General features: G+C 53.5%; 2 protein-coding genes across 3 annotated transcripts; one reads left to right on the plus strand and one right to left on the minus strand.

The window, feature by feature from the left end:
- Positions 1 to 267: 267 nt before the first annotated feature.
- PSMC5 (proteasome 26S subunit, ATPase 5) lies at positions 268 to 4,992 on the plus strand. 2 transcript variants are annotated; one of them, XM_080827384.1, is made up of 12 exons: positions 268 to 351; positions 922 to 993; positions 2,031 to 2,100; positions 2,419 to 2,516; positions 2,688 to 2,744; positions 2,821 to 3,051; positions 3,338 to 3,464; positions 3,566 to 3,756; positions 3,847 to 3,945; positions 4,031 to 4,141; positions 4,234 to 4,320; positions 4,427 to 4,992. In XM_080827384.1, exons 1-12 carry the CDS (start codon positions 328 to 330, stop codon positions 4,478 to 4,480), a joined length of 1,221 nt encoding a protein of 406 aa, XP_080683510.1. In that variant the 5' UTR covers positions 268 to 327; the 3' UTR covers positions 4,481 to 4,992. The 2 variants fall into 2 exon arrangements, with proteins under 2 accessions (XP_080683510.1, XP_080683511.1); XM_080827385.1 differs by lacking the exon at positions 268 to 351 and adding an exon at positions 531 to 752.
- SMARCD2 (SWI/SNF related BAF chromatin remodeling complex subunit D2) lies at positions 4,587 to 14,285 on the minus strand. Its single transcript, XM_080827383.1, has 13 exons — positions 13,942 to 14,285; positions 9,146 to 9,330; positions 8,919 to 8,961; positions 8,655 to 8,777; positions 7,747 to 7,902; positions 7,224 to 7,319; positions 6,981 to 7,082; positions 6,681 to 6,842; positions 6,419 to 6,516; positions 6,100 to 6,235; positions 5,846 to 5,968; positions 5,605 to 5,706; positions 4,587 to 5,525 (listed from the first exon to the last, which is right to left on the minus strand). Exons 1-13 carry the CDS (start codon positions 14,155 to 14,157, stop codon positions 5,472 to 5,474), a joined length of 1,596 nt encoding a protein of 531 aa, XP_080683509.1. The 5' UTR covers positions 14,158 to 14,285; the 3' UTR covers positions 4,587 to 5,471.
- Positions 14,286 to 18,243: the final 3,958 nt, after the last annotated feature.

Below are 18,243 nucleotides of genomic sequence, written 5' to 3' on the forward strand. Positions count from 1 at the left end.
ATTTTGAGAGTGGCCGCAGATTCTTCTCTATGTTCTCAAGTATTGGAAGTTGGAAGGTGGGACAAGGTGAGCAGATTACCTGAACTAAAACCGAGTTCCTAGAGAGCAACGTTTAGTAGTTCTGTGGTCTTTTCATCCCTTTCCAAGATACTGACCTCGCGTAGCCACCTTCCTATCATGGCCTCTGTTTTTGTAATTGTCTCGACGCACACCCCGCCCATTGACCCGGAATTCTTCTCTTCTAGGGTCGCCGGACGCCAAGCCCCTGCTTTTGCGCCTGCGCGCCAAAGCGCCTCGGATGCCGGCGGTCTCCGTGAGAGAGGAAAGATGGCGCTTGACGGACCGGAGCAGGTATGGCGGCTGCAGCGGCCGGGCGGGGACGGGGGCTCGATGCGAAGCAGGCGTGATCTGAGGTGGGCCGCCGGCCGGGGCAGCAGGGTCGGGTGGGTTGGATGGGTCGGGGGTGGGTGGGCCAATCCAGACTGGGCCGTGCCTAGGACCGGATCTGCTGTGTCAGCGCCGCCCCCGGCGGGTCAGAGCAGGGCCGGGAGAAGAAGACCCTGTGGAAGCGGAGGGAGTGAGGGGAACGATGGGAACGGGAACCGGCTCGTCCGCGAGTCGCAGGACGTAGGGCCCCGTTCCTCCAGGTGGCTCCACCTCTAGCAATGATACCTCGGGTTTTTATAGCGCTTGAATCGCTACAAAGCGCTCCCGTGTATGTTGTCTCTTGATTCTCCTGGAAGTCTTATGAGGTAGGCGGCATTCTCATTCTGCTTTTAGTTTAGTCACGGGGAAGTGGAGGGTTTTAAAGAGATGGACTGAGGCATTCGAACCCAAATCATTTCTCTAAAGCCCAAACTGCAAGTGGGTTTTTCCCTTGAAAAATTTTTGGCCTGTTTTATAATTACACTGTGTTTTCAGATGGAGCTAGAAGAGGGGAAGGCAGGCAGTGGACTCCGCCAGTATTACCTGTCCAAGATCGAAGAACTCCAGGTGAGGACGGACGCGAGAGGTCCACAGGTAGCTAGAAGAGGGATGAAGGATTGATGGAGTGTGTTTCTATAAATCCATTTAGTTCCACTGGGGGGCGCAATAAAAGAAGTAACTGGTAACTATAGGAAGTATATGAAGTTAAGTCTCTTGTTTTTCTCAAGTCCCACCCCTTTGAAGGTAAAAAGTCTTGGAAGTTTATTAGACATCGTGAAAACTTAAAGTTTTAACCTAAAAGGTACTCTTATCCAAATGCCACTCCGTCTAGAAGTAGTCTGAATGTGAGGGTTGGTTTTGTAAGGGAACACGAAGGTTCCCTTGAGATTTAGCCCACTGGGGTTGGGGCAGGGTGAGAGTGGGAGGGCAGACAGAACTGCCCAGTCTGTATAATGCTGATTTCTTGGGACTTAGTGAAAAGGAATTGGGCAGCGCAGTGCTCCAGCCTAAAGAGGCAACAGGGACTCTAGCAATAAGGAAAACACATACATTGGAGGAAGGAAAGTCACAAGAGCAATTTCTAAACTCCTGGTACATTTGTAGCTATCATATAAGGTTTATCATTTTTGAAGTGCTCTTACATGTGGTGTCATTTGTCCTCCACAGTAGTCCAGAAAAGAGGCAGGGCAGGTAATGCTATATTTGCTTACAGTTTGGTAACAGATCTTGACGTTTTAAGTGGCTTCCCTTAGTTTTACCTACCTGTTAATTGGCAGCAGTGGAGTTAGAACTTAGGCTTCGGACTCAGTGATCTTCCCCGACTACCATGTCATTGCCTTACAAGAAATTGACTACATGAGGCAGCTTAAGTTTTCTCCATTAAGGCTTATTATTCCTGGAGCAGTGTGTTAGGACAACTAGCCTTTTTTGATGGCTGCCCTAGGCCTCTTGGAAGTAAGGACAGAGTCCTTAGGATCCTACTGGACAATCTGGAACGTGCAGGTGCCCTGTGCTCTTGTCACTCAGCTCATACCAGCCTGTGAGGATCCTGGCCAAGAGCTTAACCTCCTAGTGTTTTCTGCTCTGTTTCTTGTCCTCCATAGCTGATTGTAAATGATAAGAGCCAAAATCTCCGGAGGCTGCAGGCACAGAGGAATGAGCTTAATGCAAAAGGTGAGGAGGGAAAGATGGGAAGGCTGCATTTGGACAGTCTGTCTGAGGTCTGACTGCTCAATCTCCCTAAACTGAGACTTCACGTTCGGTGCTTATTTCTCATGGAGTCTGAGGCTATGCTTTGCACGGTTACTTGGCTGTTCACATGCATGCCTCTCCTGAGCTGCACTGTAATCCCTTTAGAGACTTAAATTTTGACCTTTTTTGTGTGTTCTTCTAAAACTTCAGAACGGTGCTTCATTCATGCCTGTTGAATTGAGTCGTAGGAGAGGGGACACCAAAGAAGCTGGGTGACCATTATGTCTGTTTCCCATCCAGTTCGCTTACTGCGGGAAGAGCTCCAGCTGCTGCAGGAACAGGGCTCCTACGTGGGGGAAGTAGTCCGGGCCATGGATAAGAAAAAAGTGTTGGTTAAGGTAAAGGCACCATGGCCTCCAGGGAGCAGCCCAATGCCCTGTGCATTCTCATGCTTCTGTGTGTAGTCTTGCCGGGACACTGTTCTGTTATTTTAGGGCTCATGGGTCTTTCTGGGCGAGGCGGATGGTTCGGTGACTGTCAGGAAAGGTCATGAGCCCTTGTTTCTTTAGGTGCATCCAGAAGGCAAGTTTGTTGTAGATGTGGACAAGAACATCGACATCAACGACGTGAGTGCAGCAGGTGAGGTGGGAGGTTGGGCTCAGCTCTTGCCACATCACTTCCTGAAACTCTCCCCTTGCCCAGGTGACACCCAATTGCCGGGTGGCTCTAAGAAACGACAGCTACACTCTGCACAAGATCTTGCCCAACAAGGTAGACCCACTGGTGTCACTGATGATGGTGGAAAAGGTGCCAGATTCAACCTATGAGATGATTGGCGGACTGGACAAGCAGATTAAGGAGATCAAAGAAGTGATCGAGCTGCCTGTCAAGCATCCCGAGCTCTTTGAAGCACTGGGCATTGCGCAGCCCAAGGTGAGAAGCGAGAGTCGTGTGGAAGTGTCACGCTGTTACTGGCACGTCCTGCCCCAGGGGAGGTGTCACTCACCCACTTACGCTGGCCCTCCCCAAGGAAGAGGGGCTCGGAGGAGTGCTGCCAGGGTACTGCAGTAGCTCAGAGAAAAGCACTAGGAAGGACCTCAACGTTCGTTATTTATACCCTTGGCATCTAGCACAGGGTATAGCCCAGAGTGAGCACTTGGTACATGTTCCCTAGTGTAATGGGACTGGCTGCTGCTCTGAGTCTGCTATTTCTCCCTAGGGGGTGCTGCTGTATGGACCCCCAGGCACTGGGAAGACACTGTTGGCCCGGGCTGTGGCTCATCATACAGACTGCACCTTTATTCGCGTTTCTGGCTCTGAATTGGTACAGAAATTCATTGGGGAAGGTAACTATGGGCAGAAACATGAAAACCAAGCAGAAGTAAGGGGGTGGAGGTGAGGGTAGGGAGCTCGTTGCCTCCGTAACGCCAGATTGGCCTCTGCACAGGGGCAAGAATGGTGAGGGAGCTGTTTGTCATGGCGCGAGAACACGCTCCATCTATCATCTTCATGGACGAAATTGACTCCATTGGCTCCTCACGGCTGGAGGGGGGTTCTGGAGGGGACAGTGAGGTGCAGCGGACGATGCTGGAGCTGCTCAACCAGCTCGATGGCTTTGAGGCCACCAAGAATATCAAGGTGAGGTGGCGTCTGAGGGAAGGCCCTGGCTGAGGTGCAGCGTGAGGAAGGGCTTGGCTGATGCCGCCACCACCCCCTTTCTCCACTCAGGTTATCATGGCCACTAATAGGATTGACATCCTGGACTCCGCTCTGCTTCGCCCTGGGCGCATCGACAGAAAAATTGAATTCCCACCCCCCAATGAGGAGGTCCGTGAGGGGCAGAGCTGGGAGTGGCTCTGGCTGTGGGGGTAGGCCGCAGGGTTCAGGCTTTCCCTCTCTCCCCCCTCTCTAGGCCCGGCTGGACATCTTAAAGATTCACTCTCGGAAAATGAACCTGACGCGGGGGATCAACCTGCGGAAAATCGCTGAGCTCATGCCTGGAGCATCAGGGGCTGAAGTGAAGGTAACCAGAGGGCCCAAGGAAAGGGGGGCTAAGGCAGAAAGCTGTGGCTTCTGGGACACAGCAGCAGTGTCTGGCTTCCCTTCTTTGCTCAGGGTGTGTGCACCGAAGCCGGCATGTACGCCTTGCGGGAGCGGCGGGTCCACGTCACCCAGGAGGACTTCGAGATGGCTGTCGCGAAGGTAGAGGCCTCCCATCTTTCTGCCCTTGCAGATGGGGTTTCGAGCAGGGGGCGGACAGAGCATGTGTTCATTGTTCCATTTATAACTGAATGCTTTCTCTCTCCAGGTCATGCAGAAGGACAGTGAGAAAAATATGTCTATCAAGAAGCTGTGGAAGTGAGGCGCTTGTCTTCTCTGTGGATCCCTCAAATAAAGCTCGCAGGACAAGCCCTTAAGGACCTTAGTCTGTTACTGAGTGGCCACACTGTTGAATGACCAGGTCCGGGTACCACCAATAAACAAGGATTTATTTGGAAATTTCCAAACCTGCCAGAAGTGGCACTTGCCAAGCCCTGGGGTCCACCCTTCTACCAAGCTCTGAAGGGCAGCAACAGTCCTTCCCAGCTGCCCCCTCACGTCCCCCTGCCCTCCACCAAGCACGCACACCCGTACCTCAGGCCATGCCAGAGAACTGGAGCCCCCTCCGAGGCGGCTCTACCACCCTGGGCTCAAGAGCTGGGCTGGCAGGCCTCTGGCGTCCGAGGAGATGATGGCGGCCAGAGCCGCTTGCATAGATTGAGGAAAAACAGAAGGAGGCACCAAACAGGGCTCCCTGAAAACCCCAACTTACCCCTGTACAAAAAAAGTGGCTCCCGCATAGAAAAACCTGCTTCCCACATAGTGCAAATACCCAAAGAAAAGGAAAAACCAGCAGCAAGGCTGGGCTGGTAGGAATGGCAAAGAACTTTGGTTTAGAAAGGCCAGGAAGAGTGTGAGCTGTGCTCCTCTTCCTCACCCAGCTCCCCAGAGCCAGCTCGACACTGGCCCCAAGGGGGTGTGTAAACAAGCAAAGCCAGCGGGCCTGGGTCTGATGGGTCTGAAAGGTCTCCATGACAATGTCAATCAAAGCATAGCCTCCAGCGGACCGACTGGGGCCGGCCTGCCTGCAGGGAGCAGAGGAGGCAGCTCTGGAGAACCCATTTAAAGCCAAAGTAAAAAGTAAGTATAAGGCTTTGGGGACCAAGCAACAAGGAATCCTAGCACTACATTTATGAAACTATAGCTGGGGAGCAGAGGGGGACAGGAGGCACCCCTCACCCCATCCTTAGCCTATGTGTCTGTGACCCCAGAGGGTGGTCCCCTTCCCAGCAGAGGAGGGGGTCCCTGAGCAGTTAGGTCAAGCGGATTCCCAGCACCTGTTCCAGTTCCTGCCTTCGCTGCTGCACCTGGGGGAGAGAACAGAGACGAGTGGCTCAGGACTCTGCTGCTCACGAACTCAAGAGGGCACACAGGGCAGAGCCTCACCTTGGCAAAAATGTGCCTCCCCACTGCTTCCTGGGCCCACGGCTGATGGTAGAAAGCAGCTCGTCTCTCCTCCTCCGGATTCCCGATCACATCAGTGATGATCTGCAGAGAGCCAGGAGGAGAGCTGTGTGCAGCACTGTGCCCGCCCCTGCGCCAGTCGGCCCCAGGAAGCGGAAGTTGTGACATGGGTAAACATCCCTTAGGGCCTAGCCTGGGATCAACCTCAGGATGGGAACCACACCTTGAGGTCTCGGCGCTGGGAGCGGAGCCATTCCTGGATGAAGTCCTGAGGATCGGTGCTAAAGCTGAGCATGAAATCCCTCTGGGTCTTCAGCTGGTTGATGGACTCAATGGTCTCATGGATCTGGAGAAGGGAGTCCATGCTTCAATCCGGACTCACAGATACTATCGCAAGGTGCTCACATGCAGAAATGCCCAACAGAGCGTGCCCACCCCCATCCTGGATCCCAGAGGCTGGAGGGGCTGAGAGCCCACCTTGACATCAAGGGAGGCAATCTCCTGCTGATTGGTGGTAGAGGCCAGAAAATTGCTCATCTGGGCCTTCAGTGGGTCGTCCACCTCCACATCAATATCATAACATGCAGTCTTCTTTTGGTCGTTAGGGTCTACACTGCAGGCAGGACACAGGAGGGGAAGGCTAAGCTTACAGCTATGTTCATCCCACCGGCCTGGGCCAAACCTGCACACGCTCAGCAAGCAAGAAACCAAACGTGCTACTTCTCTTTGGCTTTTAGATCAAGCCAAAGGTAAAGGGCTCTAAAATGGGAAGAGGAGGATGGGAAGGCTCTTTTACCTAATGACATGGTTGATGACAATGGGGTCTGGATGCTGCAGCAGCCCAGCCAGCTTCATGGGAATCTCGGAGAAACGAAGGCGGCCACAACTGAAGATCTAGAGAGTACCAAAGGCTCGGTGATGCCTTTGAGGGCACAGAGGAAGTGGACCATCCCAGGGTCAGTGTGGAGAAGGTGGCCAGAAACCTGCCCTGCAGGGGCTGTGGAGCAGGGGGCGGGGCAGGGCGGGGCAGCGAGCCGCGTGGGGAGGTCCACGCTCACCTGGCGGAAGTACCGGTTGCAGTTGATGTACTCGCGCTCGTGCCCGTCCTGCAGCTGGTTGTGTTTGATATAAAGCCAAAGGGCCTGCATGATGGCCGCCCTGGTCTGTGTGTGCACCCCCAGCAGCCTTGCCAGACGGGGGTCCAACTTGTACTGGGGAGGCTGGAGATGCACAGAGGGGAGTCAGGGGGTGGGGCTGTGTTCGTGGGAGAAACCAAAGTGGAAGGATGGGAAGGGTGTACAACAGGAACCTGCCCCCCTTCCCCAAGAGCACTCCCTGTGGCCCCAGACGCGTGTCACCTGATGATCCAGCATGAGCAGGAGGGTGCACTTGACGTTGAGGTCTCCGGGCCGTTTCACCTGGAAGCCATCAGTCTCCTGGGTGGTGGGCATCCGGTGCCACTGACAGGGAGGAGGGGAGCAGACCTCGTCACCAAAGGAGTGGGCAGGGTGTACACGCTTGGCCCTCCAAGGGACCAAGGCCGCTTCTCTGACCCCCCACAGCATGTCAGCCTGCGCTCCCCACGCCCCAGGGCCTCTCACCTCCACCAGGTGGTTGTCAGGTCCATACAGCTCCTTGTCCAGCTCAATGACGAGGCTCTTGAAGAACGAAGAAAACTTCCTCTTCTGTTTGCTGGGCTGGGGAACGGTCATGGGTGTAAGCGTGGGGTGCTGCGGGGCTCTCAGACCTGACCCAGGCGAAGCCCCCGACAAGAGGACTATTTCAACTCTCAGGCTCAGGGTACTGGAGATTCGGGGGCCCCGAAAGAAGCAAGGAGACCGGGTGCCTGGAAAGGACTCTGGGTGCAGCCCGGCTAGCAGCCAACAGGGTCTGAATTCGAAAGGGGCACCCCCTTCCTCAAGATGCCTCACTGCCACCTGCAGGATAACCACTGTAACAACCAAACAGATCTTCACCCTCCAACCTCTAAGCGGCCTGGAGCTGTGACCCCGAGCAGAGGCCTCTCCCTCAGGCAGGACTTCTCCGGAAGCGCCCCAGTGTCTGGCCCAGTCTCTACCCCACACAGGCCACCTCCCCTCCAGACAGCACCTTTCCCCAACTCACATCATCCAGCAGTTTTCCCTCCACTCGGAGTTCCCAGGAAGCTACTTTGTCCCCTGCGGGGGTTCCCCCGGGGGGCCCTGTGGTCCCCGCAGTGTCACCTTCTGCCTTGCTGGGACTGAACGTATTGGAAATATAGATCCGCAGCTTTCGTTTTTGCTAGAGAGAGAGACAGCCAGCTAGAGGTGAGGCAACATGCTGGAAACAACGCTACTCAACGCTCCTGTCTGTATTCATTCAACATCAATACTGAGTGTAGACGGGCCAGGCACCCCGTCAGGCACCAAAAATCAGGAACCAGAAATCCCGGTCCCAGACTGGAAGGAACTCACAGTTCTGCGGGGGACAGACGGGCTACCGACAATTCCAACACAGTGGGATCGGTGGTGTGACAGGGACATACAGGGTACTGTCAGGCAAATCCAAAGTCTCCAGCTCACACTAAATGCTACTCAGACACCCATCATGACCCCAAAGTATCCTTGTCTCTGGAAGCTTTCATCACTCAGGGGACTGTTCTAGATTATTTTTAAAAAGGTGGCAGGGGGTGGGGAGACAGGAACTATCCCTATCTACCCTCTAGTCTTGCCCTGCAAACTTCTGACCATGATCTATAATGTTTACATTTTAAATCGTGACCCACAATCCACATATATAAACATCTGAAACAAAATGTCATTAAATGATACTTCTATGGTAATTACTACACTACTGTGAGGTATCATAATTTCTGTTTTCTCTTTTAAAAAACATGCTGGTCCCACCATGTTAAACTGAGTTCATGCTCCACTAATGGGCTGTGGCCAGCAGTGTGAGAAATCATAGCCCTGTGCTTGGCCCCCGGAAAACAAGACCAAGGAGACAAAGAGAAGTCTGGGAAAGCCCAGGGCTGGCCAGGGCTGCACACACACCGTCAGAGGCTTTTTGATGGCCTCTTGGATCTCCATCCGCTTTCGGGCAATGGTCTGGTCCAGCTTCCGCTCAAAAGCCAAGAGATCCATGTACGCCTGAGACTCTGGGACAAGCTCCCGAATCTGGAAGAAGGGAGGAATTCAACTTGTTTCTGCTGCATCTCTGGCTCCTTGCTCCTCCATCCCAGGATAGGGGGAGCCCGGTTGCACCCACAGTCCACCAGCTACTGGGCAGGCTTCCTGGGCCCCTGCCCACATACTCACTCGCTGAGGTAGAACCTTATCTGCCATCTTCCTCCTCTTCAACCTAGGGAGGACGAAAACTCAAGACATCAGTGATCCAAACACGCCTCCCCCACACCTACCCCTCCAGCCCCTAGGACTCTCCCCAAGAAGAGCCAGGAGTCCTCCTCAGTCATCATAGCTCTTCGGACTCTCTGTCACTACTATAGCTGAGCTAGGTGGAGGGAGGAGAAATGGGATGGTCTTACCCCCGGCGCTGGGCAGGCATTGGGGGCTGGGCCTGGGGCACAAGCAGGCGTTTGCGGAATGGGTCCATCATGGTGGGTGGCATCCCAGGTCGAAGTGCAGCAGCTGTGCCGAAGGGGGATCCAGTGGGAGGTCCCACCTGCAAGCCAGCCATGGGCATCCGGCTCCCTGGTGACATACCAGGCCGCTGGGGGAAGCAAGCCAATGGGGGTGCATAGGTCAGTGGTAGGGCCCCATGGGGCCCGTAACCCACTCTCTCCATCCTTCTCCTGGGCCGGGTCAGGCCCGAAGCAGCACAGCACAGAGCTCGGGGCGGAGGACCAGGAACAAAGGGGAGCAGGTGCCTGAGAGGAGAAATATAAACCACACCTGCCCTGCCCCCAGCCCCCGCCCTGGCATCTGTGCCAGCAAATGGGGCCTGCTGGAACCCGGGGGGTGGGACGAGAGCCTGCCTGAGACAGAAGGGCCTGTGGGAGTGTCTCAGGGCCCAGCCCCACCTTCTGGCCCCCGCCCCACAGGCGATGCCCTGCTCCCTGGGACCAGAGGGGTAGGAAGCACTCCTGATCACCTCATGTGGCCCCACCAAGCACTCCCATCCAACTGGACAGGAAAGCACGCCGCAGGGGCCAGGTCCCAGCTGGGTGGAGAGGTACAGTGTGATAGTAGTAGGCAAAACCCCAACAGCTATCTCCTGGCACTGGCCCAGCAGTGTGACCAAGGGGAGGAAGATGGTCCAAGGGGCTGGCGTGCCCATCAGGCAGTGGCCCCCTAGGTAAGCAATTCCAGCAGGATGGCTTGGAGCATGTCCCGACTGGTGGGGGTGGCCTCAACAGAGTCCGGAGACCATCTGGTCACCATATGGCCCCTCCTTACAACCCAGACCTGGACCCTTCTCTCCACCTCCCTACTGCCCTGCTCCCCACCCCGAAGCCAGAAGACCCTGAGAGGAAAGCTGTGGCTCCTGGGTGGCCTCTGGGAGAGCAGCCGGCACCCAGCCTCCATCTGGGGTCCAGGTACCACCAGATTGCTGGGGAAAACTGAGCCTGAATTCAGCCCACAGAGTCCTAAACTGGAGAACAGAGATGAGATTATCCTCGGATACAAGATCAGGCATAGGGTCACCAGGAATCTGGGTAACAGAAACGGCTTCTGTAGAAGCCTGCAGAAGGATTTCCCACCAAGGTCCAGTTCCCCAACATTTCTGGGAGTCCCCCGGGCCCCTTGCCCCCCTCCCCACAGCTGCTGCCTGCAAGGCCTGTTTGGCAGCTCTGCCTTGCACACACTGTCCCTGGCAGCTTCTCAGGGCTGGCCCCAGGGCCCAGATTATGCAACCAGCACAACTACCCAACCAAGCCAGGCTGGGTGGGGACTTGCACCAAATCAGAGGACCCCCCCCACCCCTCACCCCTGGCCCAGTATCATGGAGATGAGATGCTTCCCCTACTTTTTCATCTAGCCCTGAACTCCTGTTTTCAGCACAGAGGGCCAGACTCCCGACCAGAGGCGGAGATGGAGCAAAATGACCCAGAGATGTAGGGCAGCGGGAAAAAGGCGGCGCTGGGACAAGCATCTGGGAGAACGGAGTTAAACGTAGGGGACTCTGGGGCCTCAGGAGTCCTGCCACAATTTCTCCTCGTCAGGATAAGATTCGCCTGGGCTGTTGAAAGGTGAAAGACAGCCTATTTTTTATTTCTCAGCCTTAATGAGCCATGGCCGGAGATTACAGTAAAAACCCCCGGTGTGGCCACAGCTGTAAGCCCAGGCCCCAGACATCCTGGCCGTATTTAACCCCACCCCGAGCCTGAGCCGGAGGGAGGAACAAGTGGAGCAAGGGGTCTGCGGAGAGCGAGCTCGGCCCGGGGTCCCCACTCACTAGGGCGGGAAGCTACTCACTAGGGCGTTCACAAAACCTCCCGGGCACCACCCATCCCTCCTGGGCAGGTGCTCCTGTGGCAGGAAGTCCCAAGTCAAGGCGGCACAGACAGGGCCTGGCATAGGCTCCTCCCCGACATGGGCTCCCGACTTCCCAGGCACAGAGCGCCCCCCCCCACTTGCCCAGGGCCCCCAGCTTCTCCCAAGAGAGAGAAGGGGCCCAGGGGAAGGTTGCTTACAGCTCACAAAGTCCCAGCTTGGTCCTGCCAAGCTCCACACCTGCTCTTTGAAGCACCAGTAACTCCTCTTCAAAATAAAAAAAAACCCAAGAGGAAAACAACAACAACAACAAAACACAAAACACAACACACACACACACACACACACACACACACACGTCAGGTCTCTCCAAGCTCTGTTAAGTCCCCGCCTGCAGCAGAACTGGGCAGGCCTGGCTCAGTGCCCTGAACCTCTGAAGCGTGCGACAGCGTCCTCCCGGCAGCCCGGCACCAGCCCACACCCTAGGTGGGCCTCCGCCTCCACACCCGGGACAGCAGGGGCAGGTGGCTGGGCCTGAGAGAAGAGAACATAGCCCTCCGTGAGCAGAACATATTTTGAACTCCGGGGTGAACCCAACAATCTGTGCTTCTTTGGGTTTTGTTTTTTTCACTTCTTGTTTTCCTTAAGCTCCTCTGTTGAGTACGGACATGGCTAGAACCACGATGTGGAGGGAGGAGGGTCCTCACTTCCCTCCTTTCCAGGGGCTCCCCTAGTTGCCCAAATGGGCCCCGAAACCCTCGCTCTTCTAGCTCACCTCATGTGCCCCTACAGGAACCCCTTTGCTCCTCAGATCTCAAGCCCAATCTCCTGAAGTCACACAGCTGGACTTGCAAAGAGGCCAAGCACCATCTTTCTCGAACTCAGCCAGAGTGAACCGGGTCCTCCCTCTCCCCTTGGACCTCCACTGCCCCCCTCCCTGGGAGAGGAGGGGGAGGAGGTGACAAAAACACCTGAGTGGCTCAGTCGGTTAAGCGACTGCTTTTGGCTCAGGTCATGATCCCAGGGTCCTGGGACTGAGCCCCAAGTCAGGCTCCCTGCTCAGCAGGGAGTCTGCTTCTCACCCCCGACCACCCCCACTCATGCTCTCTCTCTTTCAAATAAATAAAATCTTAAAAAGAAAAGGAAAGCTGGGGGGATAGGAAGCCTGCAGAAGCAGAGGCTCAGTGCCTTCCCCTTGGTCCCCAACCCTAGCAGCCTGGGGCCACCCAGCCAGTCGGTTGGACCTTGCCACTGGCCCAAGAGCACTCCCTACACAGGGCTGTGCAACCTGTTCTCTCCACGGGCTCTTCCCAGGTCACATAGCCCATGGGTTTCGAGCAGAAGACACCAGAGAGGCTTCTATCTCTTCCTTAGATCCTTCTCAGGCCAAAGGCCCACAGGGAGACTCCAAGGCCAGTCCTCAGCCAGCTGGCCCAGGGGCTGGAATGACTCATGCAGGGACCCCTCAGCATCACCTTGGACCCATGAATCCCCAAATGGGAAAGCAAGATGGAAAAGGTGGGAGTCGTTGGGACCAGGTCTACCTCTGTCAATACCCAGACACTTTGTTTTTGTTTTTACAGGGGAGGAGGGAGAATGAGGAACAAGAGGAGACAATCACTGTCCCCAGTTAAGCATCTCCTTAGAAAGTGAGGGATCAGAGCTCCAGCGGCGGGGGGGGGGGGGGGGGGGTGTAGATATGCACACCCTCTTCTATGAGGATCCACTGTGCAGCCGCTACCTGGAGACATGAGGTGGGAGCAGAGTAAGCCCCAGCCTCCCTGGGAGATGAGCGAAGAATCCAGTGCCACATGCTGGGGCACATGGGTTGGGTGGGCTATGGTGTTGTTTGAACCTAAAGATGAAATAAAGGTGGAGAGGGAGTGGGAAAAGGGGTGGGGACCATTCCCAAGCATTCTGGGGCAACCAGAAACAACGCACTGGAGGGGGGTGGGAAACGACTGAGGAGCTCCCCCAGCAGGGTCAGGCCCTAAGGATAGAGTCTCTGTCTCTCAATGGCCTTTGAAGCTGCAACCTGAGAAGCTCTCTCTTTAAGCCAAACTCCAAACGGGTCAGAACTCTTTGAAGCAACTTTCACAGGCTCCTCCAGCCCTAGACCAGTAGGGCTCAGTGGAGCCTCTCCGCTCCTGCAGACCGATCTACTCCTGGACACTAGGACACCAGCGGAGAGCCAAAAAGAGAGTTTGCCCAGAGTGGGCTGGGCTTTCCGCCTCAGGCCTGGCGGCCACCACCTCTACTCAAACCCAAAGCCATCCCGCGCCAGGGTCCTGACCTGGAGAAGACCCCGCCTGGCACAGGCTGAGATCCCCTCGCTCTAGGCTCGACCTCCCAAGCCGTGGGAAGCCAGGCCCTTCTTCCTCCTCCTCTGCAGCTGGGAGCCATCTCAGACACGCTAGAACTCTGCCAGTTCCCAACTAGAAAAAAAAAAAACAGCGCAGACTTGGAGTGGGATCAAGGCCAATGCAGGGTAACCCTTGTTTCTCAGTGAGGGCCCTTTTGCAAAACTTTCTCAGCACTTCCCTGATCCCCCTTCCCTAAAAGCTACACCAGAGTACACTAGATCTACACTAGACTTCTCAGCCCACTCGCTCACAGCTCACTGGCTCCGATTCCTCCATCTCTCAGTTACTCAGAATCCCTGTTCTAAGATAGCCTCCAGAGCCTCCCTCCATCCCACGGTCGCTCTTACCCTCTCCCCCAACTGCCCTGCCACCCGGCCTTGCCCTCCACCATGTCCCGCGCACTCCACACGCTGGGCCCCGTGCCCTGTGTCAAGGCGGCCGCCCCGGGGCTCTCACTCGAGGCCCCCCGTCGCCCGCAGCCCCGGGCGTGCTCGCGGGGCCGCCCGCCCATCCACGCGGCTCACCTGGTACTGCGCCGCGGGGCCCGCGGGGCCCATGGGGCGGAAGGCGGCGGCCCCGGGGCCCCCCACGCCTCCGGCCGGCCCTGGCCCCCTGAGCGCCGGTCCGGGCAGCATGCCGGGTCCCGCTGGCGGAGGCGGCGCTCCCAGGGCCGCGGCAACGGCGCCGCCACCAGGACTCAGCGGAGGCAGCGGGAACCCGCCCGCGCCACGGCCCGACATCGCTCCGTCCCGTCCGGCGCTGTCGCGATCCGGGCTCCGGACTCCGTGTCGAGTCCGCTCCGCGATCCGTGCTCCGGGACTTTCCGATCTAAATTCCGGGTTCTGGGGTTTGTTGATCCGGGTTCCGGGATTTCCCAATCCAAGTTCTCGAGCTCCTCGCAGACTCGGTTTGGGGCAGGGCCGATCCTGATTCCGGTCCTGCACGGGGAATTCCGGATCCGGGATCTATTGCAGGCCCGCCTGCCGCCCGCGGCCTCCGGGGGTTTGGCTGCCAGAGCCCAGTTACCCGGAGGCGGCAACTAACTCCCAGACCCGCCCAAACAAGCGCAGCGCTAGGCCCCGCCTAGAACCAGCAGTCCAATGCCGGGATGCCTCCTCAAGTCCCGCCCCCCGCGAGACCCGCCCCTAACAGGCACCTCCCCTAACCGCCAGCCCTAGAGCCACGCCCACACCCCTTGGTCCAGCCCTCGGCCGGAGGGGCGGGGGCGGAAAGCTGCGCAGGAAACGCTGTGCAAGGCGCGGGGTCAGAGGTTGAAGGTCACGTAGGCCTTCAACAGTGAATGGGTAGCTGTTGAACTCGCCCCGTTGTAGCCAACTCCCGGAGGCTCCCGCTTAGCTCCGTGAAAATAGTTTTCTTAAGTCTCCTTTCTACATTTTTCAGCATTAAAGACTCAGCTCCCTGAGGGGGAAGAGCCGCCAACTTGACTTTGTTTAAAAGCTCATCCTCGGGGCGCCTGGGTGGCTCAGTGGGTTAAAGCCTCTGCCTTCGGCTCAGGTCATGATCCCAGGGTCCTAGAATCGAGCCCCACATCGGGCTCTCTGCTCAGCAGGGAGCCTGCTTCCTCCTTTCTCTCTGCCTGCTTCTCTGTAATCTCCATCTGTCAAATAAGTAAATAAAATCTTTAAAAAAAAATAAAATAAAAGCTCCTCCTCGTAGCTCAGAGCTGCCAAGGGACATCAGCTGCCCCAGACCCGATCCAGCTGTGTGAAGGGCGAACTTGGCCAAGCGCCGAGTTCTTATCGCATATTTTTAAAGTGGCTCTGCCTCACTTTAAGGAAGCCTAGTACTTTTTTCCTCCACAGGAAATGTTTCCAGGGGGAGGAATTCTGCATTATGAGAAATCTCCCTGCAGTTAAATAAGGTCTTTCTGCAGGATTTATAGTACTTAATTGAAAAAAATTCAATACCTTTTCAGAAACCACTGTCCTGTATCATAAGGTATTCAAAATAAAGTGTTTCAGGTGTGTCAGAGCCTACATTCTGGTCATCCGGCGTTTTCTTGCCATCAGACCAGTGCTTCTATAAACTTTAAAGAGTGGGGGCGCCTGGGTGGCTCAGGGATTTAAGCCTCTGCCTTCAGCTCGGGTCATGATCTCAGGGTCCTGGGATCGAGCCCCGCATCGGGCTCTCCGCTCAGCGGGAGCCTGCTTCCCCTTCTCTCTGTCTGCCTAGCTCTGATTTCTCTCTGTCAAATAAATAAAATCTTTTAAAAAAAATTTTTTTTTTAAATAATAAAAAAAAATTAAAAAAAAATTTTAAAAAAAAGAGTGTAAGAAACATCCGGGGCTCTTACTTAAAATGCAGATTATGATTCAGTAGGTCTGGGGTCTGGGCTTAAGCAGGGCTTAAGATTCTGCATTTCTTTTATTTATTTAAAGTTAGTCAACACATAGTGTATTACTAGGTTCAGGGTAGAGTTTAGTGATTCATCAGTTGCTTATAACACCCAGTGCTCCTTATATCAAGTGCCCTCCTTAATGCCCATCGCCCAAATCCCCCCACAACCCTCCAGCAATCCTCAGTTGGTTCCCTAGAGTTAAGAGTCTCTTATGGTTTGCTTCTATTTTCATCCTATTTTTCCTTCCCTCCCCCTGTGTTCATCTGTTTTGTTTCTTAAATTTCACATGAGTGAAATCATATGGTATTTGACTTTCTCTGACTTACTTCACTTAGCATAATACACTCTAGTCTGGTTCCATCCACATCCTTGCAAATGGCAAGATTTCACTCTTTTTGATGGCTGAGTAATATTCCATATGAGATATATATCATATATATTTTAACATTTTCTTTATCCATTCACCCCTTGATGGACATCTGGGCTCTTTCCATATTTTGGCAGTTGTGGACATTGCTGCTATAATCATCGGGGTGCATGTACCCCTTCCAATCACTATTTTTGTATCCTTAAGTTAAATACCTAGTAGTACAATTGCTTCTAGAGCTCCAAAGCTATGTTGTTGCTACTCCGACAATAATTTTGAGTAGCCAAGATTGATTTTCACTATATAATTTCTCTGCTTTGTTTTCATCCCTAACCAAGTCTTGCACCATAGCACCCCAGATCCTGTTTATAGTATAGTATAGTCCTCCAGCCCTTTTTAGAAATCAGTTCTGCTCAACTGTACTTCCTGGTATCTTTCCAACAGTGATGAGCCCTGCCTGCCACTGCTGTCTTGCCTTTTGGTCTTCACAGAGCTCACTTTCCTCTTTCTGCCTAAAAGTGGGTTACCTGCCAGTCTGAGAGCAGGCCACTGGAATTATTATAGTCATTGAACCAGGGCCTCTTCCCACCCCTGAAAAGTGGGTAAAGAATTCATAATAATGCAATTAATATCCATTTCAAGTCTTTCAAGATCCTAGAGCAACTCTAGGGCTATAGAGGAAGTAGTAGGGGCAAATCCCCTGGGGAGCTATCTCAAAATATCCTTGCCAGCTATCCCCCTGCACAACACACACATACAAAATACAGTGGCTTCCAGTGTTATAGTTTATGAATAAGCCCCCCAGTATTGTACACCTGAAACTAATGTAACACTGTATGTTAATTATACTAGACTTAAAATTTAAAAACGTAACAGAAGAAGCCCCCCAGGTAACTCTGATACAACCTGCCTTGTAGAGATACTTTCCTCTAGAAAACAGACAAGCTCATAAGTGCATTTAAAAAGAAGATAAAACAGTTAAATGTAATTCAGGTCCTCTTTATCCCTTGCTTAAATCCCTCCCCAGCTCCCCATTGCTCTTAGAGTGAATACCACACTCCCTCTCATGACATGTAAGTTTCTGCAGGATGAGGCTTCTGCTTATCTCCTTGGGGTCATTTAAAAATCACTGCCTCTAGTCCTCTAAGAGTCAGTCCAGAGGTTCTCCTGGCAATTTCTGAAACTGCTAAGCCCCTTCCGACCTGAGAGCCTCTTTACTTCCAGCTCTTCCTTAGCTTTTCCACCATCTCCCCTGACTTTATTTCCCACCAAGTGATTATCACAATATAAAACTGCTTGTTTATATGAACTGGTTAACTGTCTTATCTGGCTCCTTTGCTAAAATACAAATTCTATTAAGGCAGGAACTCTTTCTCCTTTTATTTTTTTTTTTAATTGCAGTGAGATTCCCATAGTGGAGAAATAAGCATTTTAAAGCAAACAATTCATTGGCATTTGGTACATTCACAGTATTGTACAACCACCATCTCTACCTAGTTCTAAAACATTTCATCACTCCAAAAGAAAATTCCATACCTGTTAAGCAACTGCTTCTCATTCACCCCTTCTCCTACCCGCTGGTACCCACCAATCTGCGTTCTGTCTTTCTGGATTTACCTATTCTAATTATTTCGTATAAATGGAATCATACAACATGTAACTTCTGTGTCTGGCTTTTTTCAACCAGCATGATGTTTCAAGGTATGTTGTAACATGTACCACTACTTCATTTCTTTTTATGGCTGAATAATATTCCATTGTGTGTATATGCCATAATTCGCTTACGCATTTATCTGTTGATAGACATTTAGGTTGTTCTCCTCTCTTAGTTATCGTAAGGAGTGCTGCTGTGAATGTGTGTACGTGTGTTTGAGTACCTGTTTTTAATTATTTAGGGAATATATTGTGTCACTCAACCATTGTCACAACATAATAAATGTGTTTAAATAAGTGAATGATCTTTAAGTGCAGTGAGAGAGAATGATAAATAAAATATCACCAATGAGTTAGTTACTATGATAAAATATCCTCAAGGTGTTAAGGGGGGAAATAGAGCTATCTAAGGGATAAAGATAAGCCAAGAAGAGCTAACACTTATTA

This window comes from Martes martes (assembly GCF_963455335.1).
Source record: "Martes martes genome assembly, chromosome: 16".
In the NCBI taxonomy this organism is placed as follows: Eukaryota; Metazoa; Chordata; class Mammalia; order Carnivora; family Mustelidae; genus Martes; species Martes martes.